At 41.6% G+C, this 27,495-nt stretch overlaps 1 protein-coding gene across 4 annotated transcripts in view; it reads right to left on the bottom strand.

Annotated features, from left to right (window-relative positions):
* pdgfc (platelet derived growth factor c) overlaps window positions 1–24,973 on the bottom strand; it is a 29,389-nt gene extending 4,416 nt beyond the window's left edge. For 3 of the 4 annotated variants that reach the window (XM_088430805.1, XM_088430807.1, XM_088430806.1), the window contains exons 1-4: window positions 24,468–24,973; window positions 13,018–13,125; window positions 5,741–5,933; window positions 2,376–2,556 (exon numbers count right to left, since the gene is read on the bottom strand). In XM_088430805.1, the coding sequence (XP_088286931.1) occupies window positions 2,376–2,556; window positions 5,741–5,933; window positions 13,018–13,125; window positions 24,468–24,582 (597 nt within the window). In that variant the 5' untranslated portion in view covers window positions 24,583–24,973. The remainder of the gene's footprint in view (window positions 1–2,375; window positions 2,557–5,740; window positions 5,934–13,017; window positions 13,126–24,467) is intronic. The other variant, XM_088430809.1, reaches the window with a different exon arrangement.
* Between the last annotated feature and the right edge of the window lie 2,522 nt (window positions 24,974–27,495).

The raw sequence follows: 27,495 nt of genomic DNA, 5'->3' as shown, positions 1-27,495 counted from the left end.
CACGTGGACGACTCCCTTCGTCGTTCTCATGCGCAGCCTAACCGCTTCCCTGCAATCCGCTTCGCTTCCATTAAGCCGCAAAGTCTATTGTGCGTGAAATCATGTGGCTTGTGTTTTTCTTTTTTTTTTTCTTCTTCTTCTTCCCTGCCCGTTCACAGTCTGCAATTGAGGTCGCCGTAAAAACAGAGTCGGGAGTTTTATGCCGCTAACTCCTGCCTGCACGCAAGGAGAAACGGCGAACGGAATGTGACTTTGCAAGTTTCAAAATTTCAAACAGAGTTTTATTGAAGGCTTTTGGGTGCGCCGTATTGTTCGGAATATATGGTCATATTTTGAATGCACCCCCGTTAGTCTAAACACTGCTTTCAGATTAATATTTTGTTTGTGGAATATGAATTAGGCAACAAAATCAGTTTCAGGGCGGCCATTTTGCCCCTTACTGTCGATTTAAAATGACCAATCACAGCTCATCTGTTTTCTGAGTTTGCTCATGTGACATCCGCAAGATGAGTCATGATTGTGATGTCATTGTCTGTCAACAGCAAATGACAAAATGGCCGCCTCCTCAGAATGATAAAAACAGGGGGATTTTGCTGCTTAATCCAAATGTTGTGTTTGGATAATTGGGGTACATACAGCTTTTTATTGAAAAGAGAAAAAATGGGACTTCCCTTTTTAACGCATTCAATTCCAAAGACGTATTTTTGTGTATTTTTAATTTTTTTTCTACTGAAGAGGGATCTAAGAATGGCTGGTCCTAAGTAAACAATGACTGTACTTTAGATATTTAGGTACTAAAGTAACTATTACTTTAGGTATTAAAGTAATTGATTAATTCAGTAGTCAATTTTGATGATTCTTATTTTACACATTTTCTGTACTTCTTAAATGTACAGGGATAGAATTTTTACCACTACGTTTATTTGCTCAAACTAGCTGACCTTCTCCTTAAGTAGAGAACGTGAGTACGTTCGGTGCCTCGGCAGTAACTTTTGACAGGACTTGAAACAGTAGGTTTACAAGAGTATTATTTTACACGAGTATCAGCGTGTGAGTACTTTTTGCTCCGGCTTCAAATATCTCCTCCTCCTCTTTCTCCTTCCCTGTGTTTTAACAAGCTAGCTGCCAAAAATGGCTTCCTGTCAATGACAGAGCGGCTCTTGATGGGCCCCCGTGCGGCTTCCTGCGGGTTCCGGTAGCTGGGAACAGAGCGCCGCTGTTCCACCGCGCAACCTTCAAAGAGAAGCCCAGGAGGGGCCAACATTTTCGCGAGCTTTTCCACCCGAATGCCACTCGGAAGTCGTCTATGTTTGCCCGGTGAGGGGGACTCAAAATTAAGGGTGGTGGTGGCTAATAAGTGCCACCTAGCACAAAAGAAATGATAATGTGGCGACTAATAGACAAAAAAAAAGGAAACAAAAAGAAAAAGGAAAATCTTCGGAAGAATCATTTTTCCCAGCTTCCCTGAATGCAACACACGCATTGCTTTGAAGTCATCCCACAATAAACAGAACTGAGCGAATAGAAAACGTGCACACCATGATTGGCGGCACAGTCAAGCGTCACTTTTCCCAGTTTCCTTGAATGCATCTTGTGAGCCACGTACACCGTTTATTATTAGACCCTTTCGTTTTCACCCCTGATTATAAATGACGGACGAGCCATTGTGACGTCCTCCCTTGTCACTTTATGACTTGAAGAAAGGTGAACGTAAAGGTCGCCCGAGACTATCAATCTCGCAATATTAAAGCCTAAAAAGAAACCATATATATGGAGTATCACCGAGCTAAAAATAGACAGATGTTAGGACGGGATATTACTTGGAGCAGGATCAAAACGATGAACAATTTAAAAAAAATAGTCCTCTCTCTCTGAATTCCCACTTTCATTTCAGGGGTCCCAATAGAAGCCCCGCAGGGGTCGAGGACCCTCCACCAGACACTTTTTTTTTCTCTTCACAAGGTCCCCGCGTCATAAAGAACAATCATCTTTGGCTCCTCTGAGTTGATAAGAGCGTAGATGAAAGACATTAAGGGAAGAGCATGTCAGAAAAGTCTATTTCTTTCGAATAGAGAATACAATAACATGATGGTAACAATAAAAATAAAGAATCCTTTTTTTTCCAGATTTTGTTGACCTTCTAATGAGCCGAGCCCATTCCCGTGCAACTCTGAGCAAGATAAACCCGCGCTTCGCTTTAATTTGTCATGCAAATGCTTGCAACCCACAATCAGAAAAATATAATTGCCAATTTAGCCAACAAATCAGACTGCTGTTGTTTCCACCTCAGCTCCCTCATGAAGTGAAATCAAATCCCACCGCTGCGCCCCCAAATGACAATTGATGTGTTTCTTATGGCGTGACGCCATCCTTACCGCCGGCTGCACGGCGTAGCGGATGAGGAAGCCCGGCTCGGACGGGAAGTACTCGTCCGAGACGAAGCGTACGCGGACCTGATTGCCTTTGGAGAGGTGGGGGGCGGGGGCCGCCTGCGACCCGCACCAGCGGCCCAGGATGCTCCCGTCGCTCGGATCCTCCACCTCCACAAAGTCGTACCTTCAGAAACACAAACGCACATCAAAAACGTTACGTCGAAACCCAAATTGCGAGCAGATTGTCTACAAATTGTTGTAGGCTCATTGATAGTAACCATAAAGATGGATGGATGGGTGGGCAAATTTGAAAAATGGAAGGATGAAACAGTTAAATCGGTGAATGATGGATGGATGACGATGGTAAAAAGCTAAATGGATGGATGGATGGATGGATATTAGCTTGCAAGCGACCATTTAAACCCATCACGTGCCATATAACGGACGAGGACCACCAGAAGGCCACGCGATTGATCCCCGCCCCCTCCGCAACACGACACAAGTGTCCTCGAGCCTGGCAATGACCCTTGACCTTTCCCGCCGCCGTCGCCATCTGCGCCGGAAACTCACCGGCTCGCAATAATACTCATAAAACACAGTGGAGGTCGTATACCGATCAATAAGAAGCTATCCCACAATAGGCCGCACACACAGCAACGTGGACGCATTCCAACACTTTTTTTTTTTTTTTTTGCGGGGACAGATGGCTCATCGATAATGCAGCAAGTTTTGATCGTTATGTGCTGGTGAACAGCAATTGAAGAAATGGGATGACGTCAGGTAGAAACGCCGATTGGAGCCATTTTGTTCTTCTAATGAAGCTCCTCAGTGCATGTCAAAATATGCAGGCCACAGCTCTGTGAGTGGAATGTAAATGTGTGCGCGGGCGTGCAAGATGATTGGATGCCGCATTCATCATGCGGCATCCTGGGATGCAATCAAACGCCTCGGGCCTCCCTTGGACTGGCTTGACCCCAGGAAAAAAAAAAAAAAAGAGATCGTTCGTACTCGCCCGACGGGCTGCAGATGCCGATGACTTCGGGCTAGGTCCACATGTGCGTGCCGATGCTTTTGTTTTTGTGCCGTGCTTTTATTTATTTATGCCTCACGAATGCACTTGAAAAGGTTGTGGGTCCATATCTGAATTATTACATAGAAATATAATGTAGTTTTGGATGTACTCAGGTTTGTGGTTTCTGCTTTTATTTAAGATGCAATAAAGACTATAAATTGTAAATAAAATAATTTACATGTAATAACTGCGCTACAACTATAGAAAACGGTTTCATTTACATTTGTCTACATTTTGTCTAAATGTGATCTGTCGCGTACACTACAAGTAAAACAAAGTATTGCTGCCGTTGAATTGCGGTTGAATGATATACAATACATGGAGGTAGCTCAAAATCTGAAAAAGTTACAGAAATTTGAACGTTGCCAAGTTGACATCGCTATTTTTGAGAAAACTGCGCATTGTCTACTAATCCTGTATTTTCATACACCGGTTACGATTTGAATCTTTTGGCTGCTGGGAATTCCGTGTAGGAATCCAAATAGACACTTCTGTCGAAAAATCATATTTTCATCAATAAGTAATTTGATCAAAATGTAGTTTACATACATCTGAAACATCTTTTCATATCCGTCACATTTCTTTCACTCTTTTGAAATGATCGAGCTGTCACATTCACTTTAATTTCGACATCACGCTCATATTGATGTTGAAAACAAAAAATACAATGTCCAATCTAATCATCGTTTGATTCCGCACTGTCTCATCCGATTTAGCTGCTCATAATGTGCAAGTTAACGTCATTTAAGCCACTAAAATCCAGCCTGCAGTACCCATCATCGTCCTCTAGGGGACTCTCCAGTCGTGACTTATCCGGCACCCCAATCTCCTTCCTCTTCTTCTCTCTCCTCCTCTTCCTCATCCATCCGTCTACTCTGCCCTGATTTGTCTCCGGAGTGACGTCCGGTCAGCGGTGATGTATCGGCGTCAATGCGCACGCGGGCGCCGTTAAATGAAATGGCCGTAATTGAAAGTGACCCATGTAGTGCGTACACATGCGCACGTGTGTGAGTTAGCCGCCGCTTGTATCAACACCGCCCGGTTCAAAATTGCTGCGGTGTTATTTTCTATATTCATGAGCGTACAAGATGCAATCTCTCAAATGGACGCAGACGCCTAAGAAATCTTGAAATGGACTCTGCCGTATGACATGTCAACAGGGGAAAGAATATTTGAGAAATTCTTGGATGATTTTGAGGAAAGTCTCATGCAAATTAGCAAATTCCCTTTTATGGAATTCTTGGAGGTTTGCGTCGAATAGTTGAGTGAAATCGTTCAGATAAATATTGGGTGATTTAGCTGATTTCTTCTATGAATGAATGGAGTCTCGTCTGATTCGGCAGAATTCTCTCAAAATTTTGAGGGTTTAGATGTGACAAAGTCTCATGCAACTTAGCATAGCTATTGCAAGATTTGAAAAAGTCTTACGTGATTTAAAACGCACAAGATTTTGTGGTGTTTCATTTGATTTAGCGGTTTCTTGATTTGAGGAAACCTTTCCTATTTTACCTAGTTTTAAGTAATTCCATGAAAGTCTCATAAGATTTTTTTTTAGATTTGTTTCAGGAAGTTTCACATGATTTTGAAGAAATCTCATAAGATTTGATGCAGTCTTCCTTGGATATGCTTAATTTTTGTGCGGTTTGAGGACGTTTTGTGGCTTATCGAAAGTTTCACAAGATTTTTGAGTCTTTACAAGAATTGACAGTCGTATGTGACATATTTTAACTATTGCAAGATTTGAAAAAGTCTTATGATTTAGCGGGGTTATTTCAAGTTTTGAAACACAAGATTTTGCGAGGTCTCATTTGATATAGAGGTCTCTTGATGTGAGGAAATTTTGCCGTATTTAGCTGATTTGAAAGATTTGGTGGAAGTCTTACAAGATTTCTCTTTGAAATCATGTTAAGAAATCCCAGAGGATTTAGAAGTCTCATCAGATTTGGGGAACTCCTGCATGGTCATACAGAATTCTTGTGTAGTTTGAGGACATCCTGTGCTCTATTGAAAGTCTCAAAAAATTTTGGAGAATTTAGATTTGACAAAGTCTCATGTGACTTCATGTAGATATTGCAAGTTTTACAAAGTCTTGAACAAAGTCTTGAAGGGTCTCGTCTGATTTTATTTACCGTAAGATTTTAAAAACTCGTGCTTTAACTCCAGTTGTACACGGAGGAAATGTTGTTAAATATATTTCTCACAACACCAAAACAAATCTCAAGATTTCTCTTTCTAGTTTGGTATCAACACTAATGAGAATTTAAGGAATCGTCACATCCAGAGGGTGTGTCCTTACTTGCATATGCCGTCTTCGGGGTCTTCCAAGCCGAACTTCTCGTCAAAAGTAAGCTGAATCCTCATGTTGCTTGCTGCCACCAGTCTCCACACCAACACAACGTTCCTGGGATAAGTGCGAGGGAAATCAGGACTATGGATCGTCCCTTCTTCAGACACTGTGATCACCTTCTCTTGATGGGACTCTTGCACTCCTAAAAGCGAGAGAAAACATCAAGAAATGAGGGGATACTTTTGCACCACAAAATGGTAGGAATATGTGAAAGGGACTTCCACCAGATTTGTGAAAATCTCACTCGATTTTGCAAAGGTGTGAGTAGGCCTGATGAAGTTTTGTAATTATGCAAAATCCTCCCGTGACAAAGTCTCATCTGGTTCAACCACGATTTGAGAAAGTTCTGGTGTGATTTTTGTGGGTGAAGTAGGTGAAGTACTTTATTAGGTACTTTCCCATTGAGGTTGGCGAGTGTCCATGAAGGTTGTGCTTCTTTTGATCTCCTCAAAGTTTGCCTAAAGGTCACTAAAAGGTCACCAAAGGTTGTCAGATGTTGTCAGGAGTTTACTTGCAACAAGCGAATGTCCGATGACCTTTTGGCGACCTCTTACGACCCTTTGGTGATGTCTGACGACCTTGAACGAACTGAGCTACCTTCTTGGACTTTTGTTAGTGTTTGATCCTTTGTGGTGGTCTAAAGTAACCAGTTACCTAAGTACTTATTTACTTTACGTACCTGGGATTGAAAGTCTGCATTTACACACAAAAAAAAACAACAACATAAAAACACGTCTTTGGGATTGCATGAGTTAATTTGTTGAGGATACAAAAAAAAAATTCTAGTGAATGCATTCTGGAGCTAATTGTGACACCATATCAGAAAGTGTGAGTTCAATTTATCATAAATATCCTCCAGATATAATTGAATTGTATTTTCTTTATGTTATTTGACAGTTATTATTTTTCACTTTCAATTCAGCACTCCTGACGTACAAAGTAACAGGACAAGCTGTAGCACAGTGCGGCTATCATTCAAGACTTCAAATAGAAAAAAAAAAAGTATGTAAACTTGAATAGAAAAAAAAAATACATCGGATTGCCTTTGATGCTTTCATGTGGGCTTGGTAGGCAGCCAGGTGGGACGCCATCGAGTCCCTCCGCGCCAACAAAAACAAAAGAAGGACTTCTGCATGAAAAGAGTCTTTCATAAAGACGCCAAACCAACTTTTGGCGCAACGTTACCTCCTGCAGGGCGAACACGCATGCATGGAAGCGCTGCATAATCCTTCCTTTTCTTTGCGCGGAATCCAATTAAAGCGCTATCGCATCTTTTGAGCGGGCGCTTGTCCCGGCATGCCATACCCTTCTGAGGTCTTATCTCCGCTCTCGTAGCAAGTGGCGGCGAAAGGGGCCGCGTTTAATTAACTGTTGCGAGCTCGGGAGGTTACCGCCTGACGGGTTAATCTGGGCCTCCAGCAGTCGTGTTTTTAATTACTGTCCGCGTTTTCCCGCCGCCTGAAGTGACGTTATCGCGACGGGAGGAAATGGGATTCGCCGGATGGAGAGGGATGGGAAAACATTTTTGATACGCATCAAAACTGATGACTGAAGGCCACTACGATCTCTAAAAATGTCTTTAATGGTTACGTATCCTCGTTTATGTCGTTGGGTGGACGTTGGGTCTCAGGAGGACATCATAAAAAAAATGGAATTTTGAATTGCTTGTGTATAAATAGTTGACTAGTTTGTCTGCTCGGGTGAAGATCCGGATCCACTTTCAAGTCAAGAATTTTTTTCAGTCAAAGGAAATATAATGACGTCCAAATTTATCACAACGGCTTTAGGCATATGCTATCGTCTTAAAATCAAAAGGTAAGCAGAGCTGCATTTAGTTTTGTTGGATACTCCAATGAGCGTTAGCTAGCAGTGTTAGCATCTGAACTCAGGCGCAAATAGCGGAAGCCCGCAAGTGATTGACAAAACATGATGACCGAAACGCCAAACTTTGGCGCCGATAATCAGCGTGATCGATAATCGGTTTATCACTATTTTTAAGCGACGGACAGGCAGCGTTGGTGGAAACACTTTCATGGTGTGACACAGATGCTATTGTCTTGAAATCAAAAGGTAAGCAGAGCTGCATTTATGTGGAAGCTCCGAATAGCATGAGCTAACCGCGTTAGCTTCCGATCTTTGGGGCAAATAACGAAATTGAACTTTCACATTTCTTTGGCACCAAGATGCCACAAGATGGCACCAAACTGGGGAAAAAAGTATCCTAAGTCTCCTTTTGAGTAAGAACCGCATTTATTTTCGACGGTCCCCGCAGACGACGAAGTAAAATTCGACATTGGCTTCACATTTCCACCAACAGAGGTTCTTTTCACCAAAGCCCCTCGTCATGGGCGTATACCATGTGACTCGAAAATGACCTCACCTCTGGGGTCTTCTCAAGATCACAGGCGCAGCCGTTCCCCCCGGGAAGCGAATTACCTCAAACATGACTTTTGTTTGACCTACTTACCCACCCACCCCTCACGGTGAGGAAAGTAGAGGCGGCTATTAAGGCAGGAAGTCAATGCGGATGAATAGGCTGGCGTACAGTGCGGCCATTGTGCTTTGTTCGCACCTTCCATTCACGCTGTTGAACATTAACCTTTCCGATGGAGTGCACATACATTCGGGGGGGTTGAGGGACCCTCGCCCACCGAAACGTGAATGAACACGGTGACCAGGCCGCTAACAGCGCTGCCATTGAATACACAGAATTTCCTTAAATAGACGTCATCGCTCCAGGAGAAGCTGGGCGGTCATCCACTTAACACAAATTAAAGACTACCTATTCCCATCAACAAAAAACGGGTAGTAATTATCTCAGTTCAGCCGTTTTTGAACTCTGTTGCTAACCAAAATAGCGGCATTCTTTAAAGTGCGAGGTCCCCACTCTTATTCTTGCCTTTTTAAGTGTGTTTTCAAACTCTTGTTTCACTTGACATAATGGAGGAATTTCAAATAAAGAGCAAAATTTTCATGCTTTTTCCTTATTTTATATTGCCGGTTGTATATTATGATTATAATCAGTATGATGATAATGATGATTATACTGAGTGGAGTTCCTCAAGGAAGCGTTTTAGGTCCCGAAGGTTTTCTATAAAATGGCTAAATGATCTTTTGTACATGATACAAAGGTCGATTTCTGACAATCTAGTGAAGACAAGTCTAGTGAAGACTTGTACCTTTGTACCTCTCTGTTTCTTCACGACTACTGAGTGGAGTTCCTCAAGAAAGTGTTTCAGGTCCATAAAGTTTTCTAAAAAACGGCAGAACGCTGCTTTTTCAAATGCACGTTACATTGTACAGTCATTTAATTCCGCCAGTGACAAGTCTAGTGAAGACTTTGTACCTTTAGTTTCTGTAGTATTACAGACAGGAGTTCCTCAAGGAGGAGCTTAAGGTCCATTAAGTTTTCTTTAAAAGTTCAAAATGCCTTTCCATCCAAGTCATATCAGCCCTAAGTAAAAATCTGAATACATTTTGTATTGTGACGACATTTGGTTGGAGTCTCACCACCAGCTAATGGGACGACGTAATCCATCCGGGAATTAATTCACTTCTTTTTATGACTATATCAAAGGGCGATGCCAACATCTGTTGCCTGTTAAGGAACCTGCAGGTGTAGTCAATTCTCCTCCCCTGCTTAGCTACTATTTATTGCTTTAAAGCTTAAAGTCGGTTGCCCGTACATGGCTGCAAACACACAGCGGGAATCTTAGGTAGCATGAAATATTAATAATTGGACATGTGCGGCCCAGTTGTGCAGTGAGTTCATCTGCTAGTCATGTTGCAGACATACTGTCAGACTCCGAACAGCCAGTAAGAAAATAATTCATTGGATTACACATCAACATCTCAAATCCTTCAAATTTTAGCATCATCTAACACACTCAGCAATGTAGACTGACTCAACGGCTGGATCTTAAAAAGGTTCAATGAAAAATTCAGCCCCCAAAGCCAAAAGGTGAAATTTGGTGGGCGTGCCAATCATAAGTTGATCCACAAAAAAGTCTAAATCTCATATCCCAAAAGTCAAAGCACACATGCCAGTTTGATTTGAATCCACCATTTTACACACAGTATGTGTCAATTTGATACCACTTTCTGTACACACACACGTACACACTACTATAAGTCTTTTTACAGCTTTTCTACAATGTGCAGTTACATCGTTAGTTTTGTTGGAACATATTAATTTTTAAGGCTCTAATGAATCCACACGCAATAACTCCTTGCATAAGTGCCACAGCTGCACAAAGTTAACGGCGACCACTGCGCGCACACAGCAATATTGGCCGTGCCCCTCCCCCGGCGGGCTTGGGGACGCTCCCCGGGGGCCTGAAAGTCGCCACCGCAGACTTCTCCCTCCTTCTGCCGCTCAAGTTGCAAAACCACTGCCCCCCCCACCCCATGTGATTTGCGCCAGGCTCTCTCATTAGTGCCAACACTTGTTGTGTGGCATCCGGCCACGGGAAGCTCCAGTGTCAGCTGGAATTCCGCGTGTGATGGGATGAAGACATGGAAGCACCTTCTGACTTGTGTCTGAGGATTTCACTTCTAATAGACGCTTTTCCGACAGATGAAAACACAAATCCGACAACAACAAAAAAATGAATTGATATTATATGAGTTGTATTATACAGTATATATATATATATATATATATATATATATATATATATATATATATATATATATATATATACAGTATATATACAGTATATATACAGTATATATACAGTATATAGATATATATAGAGAGAGAGATATGTATATATAGATATAGGTATATATCGATATATATTGATATTGAAATGTGAATAATAAAGCACAAAATTAAATAGCAAAAGAAATTAAATCAAAAGAAACCAAACAGAATTTTAAAAAATTGAATTTTTCGCTGAAAAAAATGATTGCACTTGGTAAAAATTAAAAAACGTGAAGTTAGGAAATAAAATCTAATTTTGCATGAAGATAAAACCAAAACACTCATCAAAAAAAAATAAAAAATAAATTCACATTTACTGCAGAGCAAAAACACAGTCAAGAAAATAAAATAAAAATCTAAAAGAGTAAAAAATTGCATTTTTTTCTTTTTAGAGAATGAAAAATGAAAATCGGGTATAAATATAACCAAAGAGTTGTCTATAGATGAAGCAATATTTCAAAACATGCCTTTTTTTTGTGAAAGAACATGAACGCATCACCATATTTAAACAATCAGTAAACAGATAAATCCAAAATTTAATCCAGTCTTTTACTCAGCCGTAACGCGAAATGTGATGCTCAAAGTCTTGGAGACGTCTCCACGGACACAACATTGTCCTTTCGACTGGACGCAGCTGCCGATCGGGCCGCTTTGAAGTCACATCTGTAAGCGGTCGCACGACAGGAGAAATTTTTAGCCTTCGGATTTGTGGCTTGGCCGAAGTGGATGCGGCCGCAACCAGAGGCGGCCGTTAGGACGCTCAACACAAAAGTTGTGCTGAGAGGATGATTGCAGGCCACTTTGCTCAAGAGCAAAACATGCGACAAATCCTATCACGCCCCAAAGTAACCTCAGAAAGAAGGATTTTTCACATCTTAAATTTATTACAGACCCTGTACGTAAATATAAAAAAGTCAAGTCAAAAATTATTCTCACGGATATTTGATGCTGCTCCGTTTTCAACTCAGATTGACATCAAAGCTCTATCTGGATCATATTGCAAACATCACGCGTCTAAAGCCCAGAAAACTGATGAGTTGTGACGTGTAATGCCACCTCCAAGGCAGTAGGGGGCGGTGTTATAAACAGTCGGCATATTTAAACTTGGTTGTACTGATGGCAAATTTTCAATATTCTTCTCATGCCAAATGGCCACAAGGGGGCAACGAATACTGCTGTCCTATTCGATTCGGAATTGATTTTCGATTCTAAAGCGTCAAATTGAAAGTTTCTTCCCTTCCTGTCCCAATAGTTTTCTCTCAAATCTGTGAAATTTCCCGTGGTTTTGACTCCGGTAAAAGTGCTGCCTAACAGGCTAGCGAGCGAGCGAGCGGCGTGGCGTCAAGCTCGTCATCTTCATCGCCTTCCTCTTCATCCTCCTTCACTTTCCCCTCGCAGCTGCCTCTAACGAGGACGTTTGGCGGGAGCCGCGCCAGCTAACGAGACGGCTCTGACGAGCTTTGTCAAAGTTCATCTTTCACTTTGTGCTTCTCTCAGCCAAAACACACACCTGTTGACAGGAACTTTTTTAGCCCCTATTCAAATTATTTTTTCTTTTCTCAAACATGGTTGGAGGCGTCGCGTCTTGCTGCTGATGGATCTTGTCAGGAGGACGCTTGACGTGTTCCCACTCGCCGTGGCCGCCGCCAACGTTTAGCGCACGTTAGTATAGCGCTTATTTAATGGAATAGACCACCAGTCAAAGATTACATGAAATACTATGCGAATTTTGCAAAAAGAAGCACGTTAAAAGGATACGGGAAGGCACTTATGTCAAATTCATTTGTGTTTCAAATTAAGAGCAAATTAATTAGAACACGATGCACTTTATTGCTAAGTTTTGGTATATATTATAAGCCTTTATTTTGGTGTTTTCACACAGATGGACAGATGCAATCTTCGGGATTTTCTGAATAAAATGCGCCAAGAGATACAAGTACAAATGTGGTTGATAGTTAGGAGGTACTTTGTTGTAAAAATATTTCACAGGGGGGTACGTCATTAAAAAAAAAAAAAAAAAGTTTAACCACTGATTTAGGGAATGTTTTCCGCTGACCAGATTGGACCCCGGAGCTTTGGCTGGAAGTTTTCAAATTAAGAGCAAATCAAATGGAACATCATCCTGCTGCAAAATTGTGTTATACAGTAACAAAATGTAGTAGGCTTTATTTTTCTTCTTTTCCATCCAAAAATGCTTTTGCCTCTCTTTTGGGGGTACTTGATTGAAAATATTTCATTTCTCAGTTTGAAAAGGAAAATGTAGCGTTGCTAAAATATGATGAGATTTGCCGATATCTGCGAGATTCTTACATCAGCCCCCCCCCCCCCCCCATTTGAGAACGGCTGCATTATATTCCCACCACCACACCACTCACAATACCAGCGTTGAAAAGTGCTTAAAAGCAGATGTAATGAAGCGCAGCGAAAAGGTTTCTTTGGGTCCCGCAAGCTGAATGTACTTGAGATCACCAGCACCAAAGGAGCACCCAGCATCATAAAGCGCTTTTAGAAAAAGGCTCACCTTTTTTCTGGGTTAGGTCTCGTGACGTTCGCAATGCCAGCCCGAAGGCGCTTGTGACGTCATTTTCAGTCAACGGCACAGGACGGTATTGGCCAAAATGGCGGCCCCCTGAATATGGATGAAAATGAATGAATGGATTAAGGCTGCTGTGCTTTTTATTCCAACCTCACTGGAGTTGAAACGGTCTGCATTAAAGCTCGTCAGATTGCTGCTGTTCTTTGAGGAAATCGTTAGAATGGCGGTCACAGATTAACCCTTGAACACTAATATATATATATATATATATATATATATATATATATATATATATATTATATTATATTTCAAGCTCTCTATTTCGTACGGGCGAGCCTGCAGTGTTTCATGAGTGTTTAAGCACCTCCCCGGTTAAGTCGGGGTCCAAAGCAATACACTGTGATTAACCTCACTTGTGCACTAATGGCTTCCGTGGGATTGGAATCGAATTGAATGTGGAAGCTTTATTTATAAATGAATATGAACGTTCTTGCGCTTAACTGCTGAGGTTCATTTGCGTCTGATGCGGATTGCATTATTACCTTTATCATAATAAGCATACATATTATTACGAGCCATTCGATACTTTGGTAAGTTCCTGCAGGGGCCATTAGAAGCTTCGATGCTTTTAACTCATTCAATGCCATTCGAGACACTTTCAATCCCAGGTACTTGAATGCAGATATTTTTTCAAGTGTTTAGCTAAAAAAGCGTTTAAAAATTTCTGGTGCTAAATGTACTCAATGTTTGCACGATTACAAATCACACAGCATAATAAATTAAAATAAAATAAAATCATAATTGACTTGCCCCCAGCGGACCTCATTAGCATACATATGAAGGAACGTTTGTTTTGTGACGCGTTTCGAAGCGATCAATCACTCGGCGGGCAAAGACGAGGCAAAGATGCTCCGTGTTAGCCCCAAGCTAATTGGGCTTCGCTTCATAAATCCGACAAATTCATCAACGTTATATTGGGGTATTTTCAATATGGTGACATTATTAATTGGCCAACCTGATTGCCAGATTGCCTCGTTCACACTTGATTTATATTTCGCAGCTGCTCCATTACTTCCAGTCCAAAGCGTGTCTGATATCCTGCGATCGCATATTTGCGCCATCGAATCACTTTTGAACTTGTTCGTATGTGTGACGCATGATTGACTCGCTCCAATGTGACACGCCTTGATCAGATTTCCTGCGCGTCGTCGAGAAACGCACTCCAGTGGTGTGTTGTGGGCAAAAATAATACTTCCGGTAAGTAAACATAATTGAGAGACAGGGAAAAACACTAAAGATGTTAGATACCAATTTTTTCAGACCGATACCAGTACTAGGACTTAACTATTATATAGTCGATGATACTGATACCATTTAACTTTTAATACACAAAATTCCTCGTTTTAAAGACCGATACCTTGAAAGTGTTACTTGCATACCTCTAGGAAAAATGCAAGAAGCACAAACTAACAACAGCAATGGAGTAAATCATCTTTTGTCTGAGTTTTTATCCAAGAGGAGATTATGGGCCTTCATCTGCAAGTACAGGCTGAGGAGAATGGCCAAACATAAACAACAACAATAGAGAATAGGGTATCCTTTACTTTGTCACAAAGGGAGCCACAATTGTGTAAGAGGAGACTGCGGGCCCGCTGCAGCAATATTGAAACTGTGGAGTCTCTGAACATAGCAGGATAAGATTAAAATGTGTTTTTGTTTTTGAAAATATCTGCCAATGGGACACACCAATAAACAAAATATTAAAGCTGTCTTGTATTCACACCAAATAATAGAAACCTTTATCCAAAAGGAGACTGAGGGCCCGCTGCAGCAAAAAGGATATGAAGTCTTCAGGAACTGCGACATGCTAAGTTAAGGCTAAAGAGGGAAACATATTTATAGAGGTTTAAATTGATTACTTACTCAAAAGGAGAAAACATTTATTAAGAAGACACTGTGGGCCAGCTGCAGCAAAATTGAAACTGTGGAATCTCTGAGCATAGTAGGATGACAGCATGTGTTTTAGTTTTTCAATATATCGGTCAACAGGACACTCAAGAAAAAAAAACAAACAAAGAAGGCTGTCTTGTATTTTCCTCACCAAATAAGGAATTTTATCCAAGGGGAGATTGAGGGCCTGTGGCAGTAAATTAGAGACTGTGCAGTCAACGTAGCTGCCATCACAGCAAAGGCGCAGGAGATCGGTTTAGCTCGTCAAGTGAAGGCATTGCTAACCCCAACCAGGAAATTGCATGCTAAGCTAACTAGCATATGATTAAACAAAGTTTTTTTTTTTTTTTTTTTTTTTTAATGACCCACTATCCTCCAATCACCTCCCACTAGAGTCTGCCCTTTTTCAAACAGTTTCCAGGACCTCGTTCCCACGCGGATTTGTCAAACAAGCTCTTTAGCACAAAACCAGATGCTACATTTGCGGGCTTTCGCTTTCTTACTAAACCGAAGTGAGGTTTGATTAAAAGCAGGCTGCCGCACATCCGGATCCTGCAAATGTGGCTCGTAGTAATGGATACCCCCCAACCATGAGTTTGGGGGGTTGGAGGGCTCCCAAGCCATCAAACAAATCAATCCCTCGGTGAAAACAACATGGGGAAAGCCTAACATTCTTTAAATAGCGAGTACGATCGGGTTACGGAGACGCGGCGGCGTGTATCGCGCCTCGCCATGTGTCAGGTGACATCATCCTCTACTGGGACAGGTGCCTTGTTTCATGTCTTTTCTTAAAAGCTCCAGTCCCTTTTTAAATGTTCTTCCGCACAGTTAGGAGAGAGGTTTATGCTCGTGGAGACTGTGGGCTGCATACAGCAAAGTGGAGACTGTGGAGGCTTGTATTTTCTAGCTTGGTTCTATTTTAGTACTGGCTTCATTCTTGTCGGGTATTACACAGGATCCTGTGTAATGTGTGTGATTACACAGTATTAGCCTGATTCTAATCTGATGCTAGTCTGATACGAGGCCGGTCTAGCACTTCTCTAGTCTGGTTCTAGTTCTCAATTAGTGCTACTTTGTGGATGCCTGTTTGGTTCTAGCCAGTTGCTAACCTTTTATTCGGCTGGGTCTAGTCTGAGTCCAATACTAGTCTCGAAGTAGGCTGCTGCTAGCATGTCTTTAGGTTACAATAGACTTGAACTAGAAAGGTCTAGCCTGCTACTACTCTGGATCCAAACTTGTATGAATGTGATACTAGGCTTGCTTATCTGATACTTGCTTGTCTAGGATTATCTTGAGTCAAACCTGGTTCTAAAACAGCCCGAGTCTGGCACTAGACTCAAACGAGTTCAGGACAAAGCTGACCCTAGCCTTGTAGAGGTCTAGCGGGGTCCAGTCTGCTACTATTCTGGTAGTAGCCCGGTACCACCGTGGGGCTTTCCTAGGTCTATCGTACTGCATGTATGATCTGATTTTGCGCTGAATCTGGTATTTGCCTGTGTCTAGTCTAGTAAATACTTGAATCTAACATGCTACTAGTCTAGCGCTAGACTCAAACGAGTAAAGGACAAAACTGACCCTAGCTTGGTAGGGGTCTAGCGGGGTCCAGCCTGCTACTATTCTGGGACTAGCCTGGTACCACCCCGAAGTTTTCTTGGGTCTATGGTGTCACAAGTATGATCTGAACTTGCTTTGAATCTGGTCCTTGCCTGTTTCTATTCTACTAATAACTTGGATTTAACATGGGCCTAGTCTGGTTTTATCTTTGTTCACACCTGACAAGAGTCTGGTACTGGTTTTATTGTAGGCTAGATTGGTACTAGTCTGGATTTTGCGGTGTTTGGGTATATTTTAAGTCTGTATAGTCTGATTTTGCCTGCGCTAATCTGGTAGTAGTTGCTAATTTTTAGCGTCTAATTCCAGACCAAAGTCGTCCTTTACTTCAATGCCAAAAAAATCTATCAACTGAGGCTCATCGGTGATTTCTCTTGTGTGTTTTTGACAATGATTTACGTTCGAAACAAAAGTTTCAATTGACAAAGCAGGAAACCGACAAATCTTCCATCGAAAGCGCCATCGTAAAATTTTCTTAGTTCTTCAAAGCGAGCCCTTAGACTAGCACGTTTCGGTCGTGTCGTCCTTGAAATGTGAAGATTCCTATCACATCTGCCCCGAGGTGTCAAATGTATGCAGCTGTTCACGCGTGGCCGCGCAAGCTAAAATTAGCCAACGTAGTGGCGGCGCTCCCGTAAGCGTGAAATGTGCCGCTACGCTTCAGTGTAGTCGCACGCATTCGGGAGCTTTTGCACAACGGAGCCGAGGAATCTTTTCACAGCGTCGCTGAAACGACGCTTTGGTTTTCATATCGGTTAGCTAGTTGAAATCAAATCTGCAAAATTGAGTCAAAATAAAAACTGCAGCTATCTGTCGGGTCTAGTTTGAGGGTTCGCGCAGAGGTGACGTGAATGCCCCGAGGACACGCCGGTCAAGGTCAAGGGCGGAATTCCGAGGAGCGAGGTCTCGGTCTGGGCCAAAACGGGGTTGTGCTCTGGCGACCCGTCAAAACCGTCCGCTTGACGCAACAAAGGAAGCTTTGTAACTCTAAACTTGACTAGACATGCTCACGTACCAAAAAATTAAATAAATCACACGCTCGTAAATTTCTCTGAAGCACCTTACATAATCAGGCTAGATCCTGATTGAAACCAAGATAAAACCAACCTAGACCCGGTGTAGACAGAGTTCAGATTTTTATCGGAATTCAAGGATGCTAGCACAAAGCAACCGCCACTATACTAGCAAACAAGTACCCGCCAGTAACAGACAAATACTAGTACTGCTAATACAAGACTAGAAGTAGACTAGTAAGCAGTAGACTAGTAGCAGCCGAGACCTACCATGTGCTAAGTACCAGAGGAGTAAAAAACTAAGACTCTGCTAGTACCAGACCAACATTAGACTAGAACCACATTAACACTAGGGAAGAAATAAAGTAGTACCAAATAATAGTTAGTCTACTCACAAACTTCAACCAGAACTCACTTAAGAAAACACAGTCAATCGACTGCTAGTCTACAGCTAGACTTGTGCCGATGAAACCCTGACTAACTAATCTACCCAGACTGCTTTCAGTCAGGACTAGTCCAGTTTTAAAAGAGAACCAGACTACTACAAAATTATATAGTCGATTCAAACGAGTACCACGATAGAGATTTGCAAGGACCGAACTAGTCTCAGTTTGCTAACGGTACAGACCTGTACTACAACCAGATTAGGACCAGGCACGTTTGAAACTAGTACCGGGCTAGAATCGTTCTGTCAGCTCTTTTACACTTTTGGCACATCACATTCAATATGATTTATAAGCATTTGTGTGGAGTGTTTATTTAATCATCCGTATCTCATCATAGTTTTGACTAGTTTGATCTCGTCTACTTGTTTTTTTTCACCATTTCCCGCTAGTGCGTCCTTAAAAGCATGCCAAAATGGTCACCGGAAGCTTTTTACATAAGTATCGAGATGTTATGCAAGATGCTATACAAAGGGGCTAGCATGAGAGGGTGAATTTAGCGGACAAAAGAATCAAATTGAAGTTATGGGAGCAGGTCAGGGCAACGAGCAAAAAGAGAGACGAAAAAAAAATGAGCAAGCCACGCAAGCGCTTGCTGATTGACAGCTATGTGCTCTGACAAGCAGGCCTGAGTGACTGCAAAGAGGCTCAGCTGTCTAAACTCAGTTTTAGATTTTAGTTTCAGTAATTTAGTAGATTTGAATTTGAGTTTAATCCCGCAAGAGATGAATTTCAAAACAAAAGGTGCAGCAACACATGTAGACAGACAATACGGGAACGCTCACAAGCATAAATTCTTAAGTTACTGTGAAAAATGGCTTGTGTTACAGTGGCTGTGAAAGTCTTCTTTTTTGTTTTTGCATAATAGTGTTATGCTGCCCCCAGTGGCCAAATTGCTCAGAAACAGAAGCTGGCATAATGACTTATTGCACTATGCACTAATTCTTGACATTCTATTAGATTGTTTTATTGCATAATTTTAAAAAAACGCAACACTGCAAAATGCAGTTTCCATATAAAAAATGATTTGCGTAAATCCTAAATTTGAAAAATGTTATTTTGTTTTCCTTTTTTTTTTTTAAATTCCAAATTAAAATGACTACACTTTTAACTTGTGTTGATTTTTTTTTTAAAGTAGTTCTGTAAAAAATGTCCATCATCAAATGTGGGTATAGATCCCAAGTATTGATATCTGTAATTTTTCAAGTTAGCGATACTTGGTATTAGTCAAAAAGTGAGGAAATTATCATAAAAACTAAGAGGTACGTGTTTTTTTTCAGAGGGCGAGTATGTATCAAAAGTTCTATTGGTATTGGTACTTGGTATCAGTGACTAAAGAATTCAGAAGTGTATCGAACAAATTTTACAGTATTTATTTATTTTTTTTATCTGCATATGAAGAATTTATGACACTTCCAAAACAACTACGGAGATCCCGAGGGGCAATTATTTTAGACCTAAACCCTATAGAGCATGCATTTAACCCTTAAAGAGAAGATACCAGGCAATAGTGCCAAGCGGCGCTTTATCTGTATTGATCAGTCAAGGGCAGAGGAAATGAGGCAGCACAACTACTGTACACGGGTCAAGCGATAAGCGGCACCAAAAAGCAGGCCAGAGACAAAGTACCACATATTTTTTCATGACATCATGTTTCCCGCTCATTGTTTTGGCCCGAGCGCCGCTTTCCTCATCGACAGCCGCCCTGCCTGTCAGCTATTTATATAAACGCTGTTGCTGAGTCAGCACATTCTACGCTCTCAGCAGTCTGGAAGGCGGGATGGCTGTGAATAATGGTCGGGGTGGTTTGTCCCATCGGTGTTGCCGTATCGCTTTTCAATCATGTCCATTTTGTGGCTTCGTCCATATATTTTCGTCTTGGTAAAGATCGGAAGTAAGATTTTGAGCCGGGGTCCGGCTTTCCAGCCATTTTTAAAGGTTCAAAAGTATTTCAGACCCTCCCCCATCGACTCTGTAAACAAACACAGTGCAGCTCCGCCTCTGATTACCGCGCATCTGTTTTGCAATCAAAACTTTATTTGAAAGTGAAACGGTTGGTGTTGCGCTTGGAAAAGCGCGGTGCCAAAATGACAAGCGGCAGGCTCCCCCACCCCTCCGGGCAAGCTTGGGCCAAATCAAACACCGCAGACACACTCGGACCTGTGTCCGTACGTTTGCGTCTTTAGATTGGACGATATTATTTCCCTTGATGAAGTGTTTACGCAGGAAGTCGTGGTTTTCCATTAGAAGCCCGCTGGAAGTAGCCTATCGTTTTCATATATGAAAATTATTTTTATACCTCATGTATCTATCTAGCCATCCATTCATCTGCAGTACATTCTTGATGTTCCAGTTAATTTGCTTTTAATTTAAAAAGACAGATGAACGGTTATTGTCATCAACATGTGTATCTTTAGTTGGATGTTAAAATGCATTAAATTAGCTGATATCGACAGAAACTTTTCAAATCTCACACATCCCGTCTCTACTTCTGAGGGTATGTGTAAAACAATTCTAACCTACAGACTGTAATTGAGTCGATCCTATTTGGATGACAAAAGTTTTTCTTTTAGCCTTGGTCGCTGTGCCTTACAGTGGTATGGTATTCCACAGGGTTCAATTTTGGGGCCCCGAGGGTTTTCATTTGTATCTTAAGAAAACACACTTTTCCTTCTACTCCAATTTGGTATAATGTTAGATCTACTATATGTCCCATTGAGCCAAAAGGGCGCTTTCTCATTTAGACCACTTTAGTCCCGTCATGATAAAATCAAAGCCTGGATGAAGCTGAATGTCTTGAATTTATTTAAAAGCAAACAGAGGTTACGGTGTTTGATCCCAATGGCATTTGTGCATCACTTTCTGCTGATTTGGGCCCCGTGGCGCCTTATCAAAAGCCAACAATCTCGATCTTTGGTCTTGAATCGGACGGTGATTTTTAAATTGGACCGGCAAATCAGCGCTTTTTTAAATCCAGCTTTTTACATCTTAGGCAGCTGTCACCCACAACCCAATCAAGTGCTTACCTACCAACCTATCAACTTTCCCGCACTTACTGTATATCCTTTGAGAATTAGCCTAAACCATGATCCCTGGAGCGTGTATTTGGAGTATTGCATTGACTCAACTGACACCAGACTTTCGCTAAAACGGGTCCTCCTCGGCTCTGATGTCTCAATGCCGCTTTCCCCGGCCACCCAGGACTTGGACGCACTCCAACATCCAATCACGGCATTTACATCTGGAAACCCCTGTGCCCCCCCCCCTTTACAAAATGTCACTATACCACTCAAAGCGTGCTCCCGAGTCGCCACTCAGTTTTCACATTTTTCAAACCACTCCACCATAAGCACTTATTTGTCCCCATGGTAATCTAATGAATGCACAATATGCTTCTTTATCTTGAACCCCACCCTACTATATGAGGGGATTTTTTTTTTTTTCTCCTGACCCTCCTCCCTCCCCGTAAGGCTTGCGGGTGACCCCGCTCACCCCCTGCCTGTCACTCTCCCAGTTTAATCTGGTAATCTGGAGCGGAACAGCGGCCTCTGTGATCACCGGCGGGTCGGGTTCGGCGCACGCATACCTTCCTCCGGCGCTGCTCAAGGGGGGGATACGAGGGAGTATTTATGGAGGTAATCCGCATCTCCGGCGGGGGTTTGTTACTAATAAGATCACGGCCAGGGGGGACGGCGCTTTACGGGTGGGCTCGGGCATGGAGAAACGTGGCCTTGTACGGGAACGTTAACCGGGAACACTTAACTCCCATGTGGGATCTGAAGGCACCCCTAATCTCAGATGAATCTACTGATAGCGCAAGTATCCGGTGGGTACTTATGTTTAATGCTGGATGTTCTACTTTTACATACCGTGCGGTGGAAGAATAAATTGAGGAACCCAAAGAACAATTACAGAAGGATTAGGGGGATGAATTAATGACCAACATACTTTAAGAAGTACTTGGGGTGAAACAGGTCCTCGTAAATTTCAGTACCTTGGTTGAAAAATGATTTTATTTCTGCCTGTTTAGACAGGATTTATGCGTTTATAATTGTTCTTCAACCAAAATGTATTTTTCTTTTATCTGAACATCCAACAAGGTTATGTGATTTTTCAGTATGATATGAGAATACCCAAATATTTGATTGCTGATGCCTTTATAAGTACTTAACAATTTTGCCTTGTTTTCTTCAAGATGCTATTAATTGACAGTAAGACTTAGGTTTAATGATTTGAGAAATTATCTTTCACCATTAATAAAAAAAAAAATCCTCTCTCCATTGATTTGGTTCTAGAACTCACTGCTAATCTTATTTGTAAATCAGGGTCACTGGGTTTTTGCAAATTTACGGGTTAGAGTTGGTTTATGGGGATTAGGATTAGAGTACGGTAAAAAAATAAGAATTAGAGGTTAGAGTCCAGAGTTAGGAGTTCTGGATAAGGTTCGTCTTGGGTTAGGTGTTGGGCTACTTATAGTAAAGTTTTAGGGCTAGAGTTAACGCTTAGTGTCGCCATGTTTGCCATCTCCAAACAAACCCTCCAATGTCATAATTCTTAACACTAACTACACTCCCTGAGATATATGCTATCCTTTAATGTCTACATTTCCATGCTGGGATACCTCAATCCAATCGCAAAGATCACGATCCAGCCATTATTTTAACTCATGGCTATCATTAAACCGAGCCAGGCAGCTGAACTGCTGTTCGTATCACCAAGCTTTAAATCAAATGAAAATATGATGTTGGCAGCACGGGTCTTTGTGTGTGTGGCAAGTAAGCTGGAAAACGATTACATCAGAACTGCAACTAGATCGCTGCAATCAGATCACAGACATGGGTCAGTTTGGGTTACGGCCCTTGGATGGCCTTTTGCAGTTAAATCTGGTTTTTGAGGCAGAAAAAAAAAGTTGTCGTGTTTTTTTAAGCACAGCTGTGGGCCTCAAGCGTAAAACGTTGTCGCCACAGTGTTTGTTTTTGGAATAAAATCATCAGCCACAGAGACCAAAGAAGCCAAAAAGAGACCAAAAACTCATTATGTGATATTGAAAAGGCACCACCGCTTTTGACTTCTTTTTGACAATGCTATCAGACTGGTCATGTATCCAACGAATCAACTACGTCTGCCAACAAGCTGACCAATTGACCAATCAACCGACTCAAGGGTGAACGAACCAGTCAATAACCAAACAGAAGGCTGGCCAATACAAAAACCAACAAACCATTAAATCAAACACCCACCCGGCCAACAAACCAAACAACCTGTACAACTAATCACCTAACAAACAGTCCAAACAATCAGCAACCAACAAACTATTCATTCATCCAATGTGCCGGCCTGCCCACCTGCCTACCAACCAACCAAACAACCAACTAACCAACCAAACCATGAACAACTAACAACAGTTTAACAACCAACAAACCATCAACTTAACAGCTAACCAACCGACTAACTAGTCATCCAATTAGCTTGCCTACCAACCAAACATTCAACCCACTACCCAACCAACCAGTGCCAGCCTACTAACCAATCAACGACTAATCCACTGAGCCATCTCACCAACCAACAAACCAGCAACTTGACGACAGACTGACTGACCAACTGAGCAATCAATCATCCAATTTACCAACCAACCAACCAATTAATCCACTGAGGCGTTCATCAACCATCAAACCAGCAACTTAACGACAGAACAACCAAGTAATGCCAGCCTACCAACTACTAATCCACCAACAAACCAGTAACTTGACGACCGACCAACCAGTTACCCAATCTGCCAAGCAACCAACCAACCAACCAACCAACCAACCAACCAACCAGTGACAGCCTAGCAACCAACAAATCGACTAATCCACTGATCCATTTTACCAACCAACCAACAAACCAGCAACTTGACAACCGACCAACCCACTGAGCAACCAACTAATTAATGTACCCGCCTACCAAACAACCCACCGACCCACTTGTCCGTCTACCAAGCGAGCGACCAACCAGGGAATCAGTCATTCAGTGTTTCTACTAAGCAAACAAGCAACCAACTAACCAATCATCTCTGTACCATTTGTTCAGAAAAGTCCATTAGATTACCTGTACCATCTGTGGAACCCAGTTGTGGACGACACGGTCAAACGCTCGGGACTCTTCAAACAACAACATGCAGACGCACTTCCCAATCAGAGGTTGCCTTGCTTTGGTAATTGCACGCTTCCAGGAGAGCGTACGGGGGGTTGACATGGAATTTGGGGGGTAAACTTTAAAAGGTAATTTCCATATCCTGCCTTGTTTGAAGTGAATGAAACCAACCATTCATTGCCTAGCAAACTCAAACAAGATGTGCTTTTGGAAAAAAAAAAAAAAATGGCCATGAGCCCAGAAAGGATGAACTTTTGTGCGTGCATCCGAGAAGAAGCGAACTGACCGTTTTGCTCCTTGCCGCCTGGAGGGTGAAACTTGCTGACATGACTTGACTGAACCTCCGAGCCACTTGGTTGAAGAAGCGACGCCAGGAGGATGAGGAATGATGGGGGGATCATTTGGATGAGTTGGGAGCGCTGGTGCGGCAGAGGCTTCTGGAGGGGGGGGGTCGGGATCAGCAGGGGCACCGGTGCTGCTTCGGCGCTCGGACGCGCGCTAGAATCCGCATAATCTTCACCATCAATCCACCCGGAGGAAGGGGGAAAAAGCTGCCCAAAAATGCTCAAATTCGAAGGAACTAAAAAGAAACTATCAAAACACTAGAAAAAGTCTTCCAAGAAATAATAATTTTTAAAAAAATAATCCAGGGATTAAAGTTGCGATGGCGTGAGAAAAATATCCTCCAACTCAGTTAGGAGTTGTGCTGTAGTCCGTTATAGCACTTCTTCTAGACTTTCACGGTTTGTGTGTGAGACTGGCCGCTCAACAGGTGCCGGGACAGAAAAAAAAAAAAAAAAAAAAGTTGGAGCCGCCAAGGAGGAGGAGGAAGAAGGAAAGTGAAAGGAGGGAGGGAGCTCCTGGGCCGTGTTAACCCTTGAACTGCTGCACAAAAGTATGGGAGAGGCATTGGGGGGGGAAAAAAGAATATATATATATATATATATATATATATAGATATATATATATATATATATATATAGATATAGATATATTACGAAAAAATATAAAACTTACCTAGTCTTACTCCTTGTATTATATTTATCTATGTTATTAATATAGATTTTTTTTTGTATCTAAGGAACAAAATAAGTTACAGTCTTCTTATTAGATGTCAGCATTAATATAAACTTTTTTTTAACACATATTTACATGTGGCAACAGGCTAACATTTGCATGTCAATGGAATTCAACATTCATGCTAACAAAATAGCGGACTGGACTTGGTAATTTTATTTTGTCAATTTCAACTGGGAACGGAATTAAACATGAAGGATTTTTTTGTTTTGTTTTGTTTTGGGTTTTTTTTTTTTTAGGAAACATCCACTTTATGCAATATTAACATATTTACGCAGATCGGAATGACAAAATCATTAGGATTGCATAGTAAGACAGGTGTAATAATTTCACAAATATTCACATGACAGTGTTTTCATCTTAGTGGTAATGACAAAATCAAATACATTTGAAAAACGTTTTGTTCAAAGTCAAGTTTTTGGAGTTCCTTACAAAGTTGTGAAAAAATTGTAGACTAATTATTCACACGACAATCGAATCAATGACATGACTCTCTTTTCCATCAACATTTGCTAGCTATTGACTTTATGTTTATATGTTTCATAGTCCAAATAAAAGATGATTCATCCCATCAAGATGTGCCCCCGCTGGGGCTTCCAAACTCAAGAGTTCTTGTTTAGACACTTGAGTGGAGATGAAACGTAAACCGGACGTTTTAAGCTTTTTTTTTTTTTTTTCAAGCATCGTTACTTTGTCAGATCAAAGTGCTCAACTTGTGTTCCAAATTTCCTCCTCGGTTGTATCTCATCAGCTCTGTTTTATTCCACTGTTGACCAGACAGGAGACAGAGTGACTATCAACATGAATTTTTGGTGGGTGTGTCATTAAATGTTGCAGTCAGTTAAAAAAATGACCGAAAACAATGGGGATACTTCAAGGAACTTTAGGGGGTACTCGAGATTTTAAATAAACATGCAAAAATCGTTTTAAAATTATTATTGAGTTAATTAAGTGTTTCAGGAAAATAGAAGTTCAACAATAGTGCAGTGCCTGCTAAATCCACCAGATGGCACAGTGCTGAAAAAAGCTTCATTTCACCTTAAAAGTGAACTGGGATTCAATGTGACGTTGCATAACTGTAACCAACAATAATGATTTAACTGTATGTTTGTAATCATTTAAAATAACATCTTGTATTGAATTAAAACACAATGTAAAGACTTGAACATTTTTGCCAGCTTTTTTGCTTCAGCACAATGGACATTGTGTCACTCCCTCTGCTGTGGGTCTTGGCCACATGGGGGCAGTAAATCGCAGACATAGATATTCACACGAAGAAGAGTTGAACACTCCAAAAAATCATTTTCGTCTTCTGGTTGCCGATTCTTTTTTCTAAAACGCCGGATCAAATTCCAGCCCCGCAAAGGCCCAAAACACATGTCAGCACTTCAACATTGTGGAATCCCCCCGTCTCCCGCTGACCCCCCCAAACACACACACACACACATAAACACACATTCACGTTCGCGCAACCCTTCAGGTTTGGTCTGCTGATAGGCGATTTCACGGTGGTCCAACTGAGACCTTGATGCAAAGACGAATAATAAACAAATTAGAAACAAGGTCCAGATTTTTTTTTTTTTGGGGTGGGGGGGTCATGTACGGTCAGAGGGTGCAGACCTTGATGAGAACGTATACAAAAAAAGGAACACGTCTCATCAAATTATACATGATGACGCGTACGACTGGGGCTTGATTCATCTTACTTCCTAGGGGGCGCTAAAGAGTTTTTTTTCCATGCGTAATAAGCTAATTATTGATTATTTTGACACATGTTACGTGTGTACAAAGATTTATTTGACAAACAAATTTGGCCAAAAATCCCAAGAAAAAAAGCAAGACATGCTTTTGGACTTAAAATTGATCTTTTTAGTATTTATGAGTAAGATCATTGGCATCTTCTGTGTTACCTTGATCCAATTTTGTGAACCAAACCATGAATCATATCAACCTGGATTCCAGTGAAGGTGAACATCTGCTGGTGCTTACACCTTCACACGGTCATTTCTCGACATCTCCAGTGGAAAGTATGACAACTAAGATTCCATCACGCACACTTTGAGGTATCGGCGAGCGGAATGCACGAGACAACGATCAATACTGAAAGGAGTAGATCAGCAACACGGAGGTCCATGTCGATTTGCCACTTAAATACTCCGTTGCATTTGTGAGCATGTGCAAGCACAAAATCAAGACTCAAGTCAGCTTTTGGAGGGTTTTTTTTTGTGCATGCATGG

Source organism: Hippichthys cyanospilos, chromosome 13, assembly GCF_059441005.1.
Source record: "Hippichthys cyanospilos isolate Australia breed blue-spotted pipefish chromosome 13, RoL_Hcya_1.0, whole genome shotgun sequence".
Taxonomy (NCBI): Eukaryota; Metazoa; Chordata; class Actinopteri; order Syngnathiformes; family Syngnathidae; genus Hippichthys; species Hippichthys cyanospilos.
This window is presented reverse-complemented; position numbering and strand designations above follow the sequence as displayed.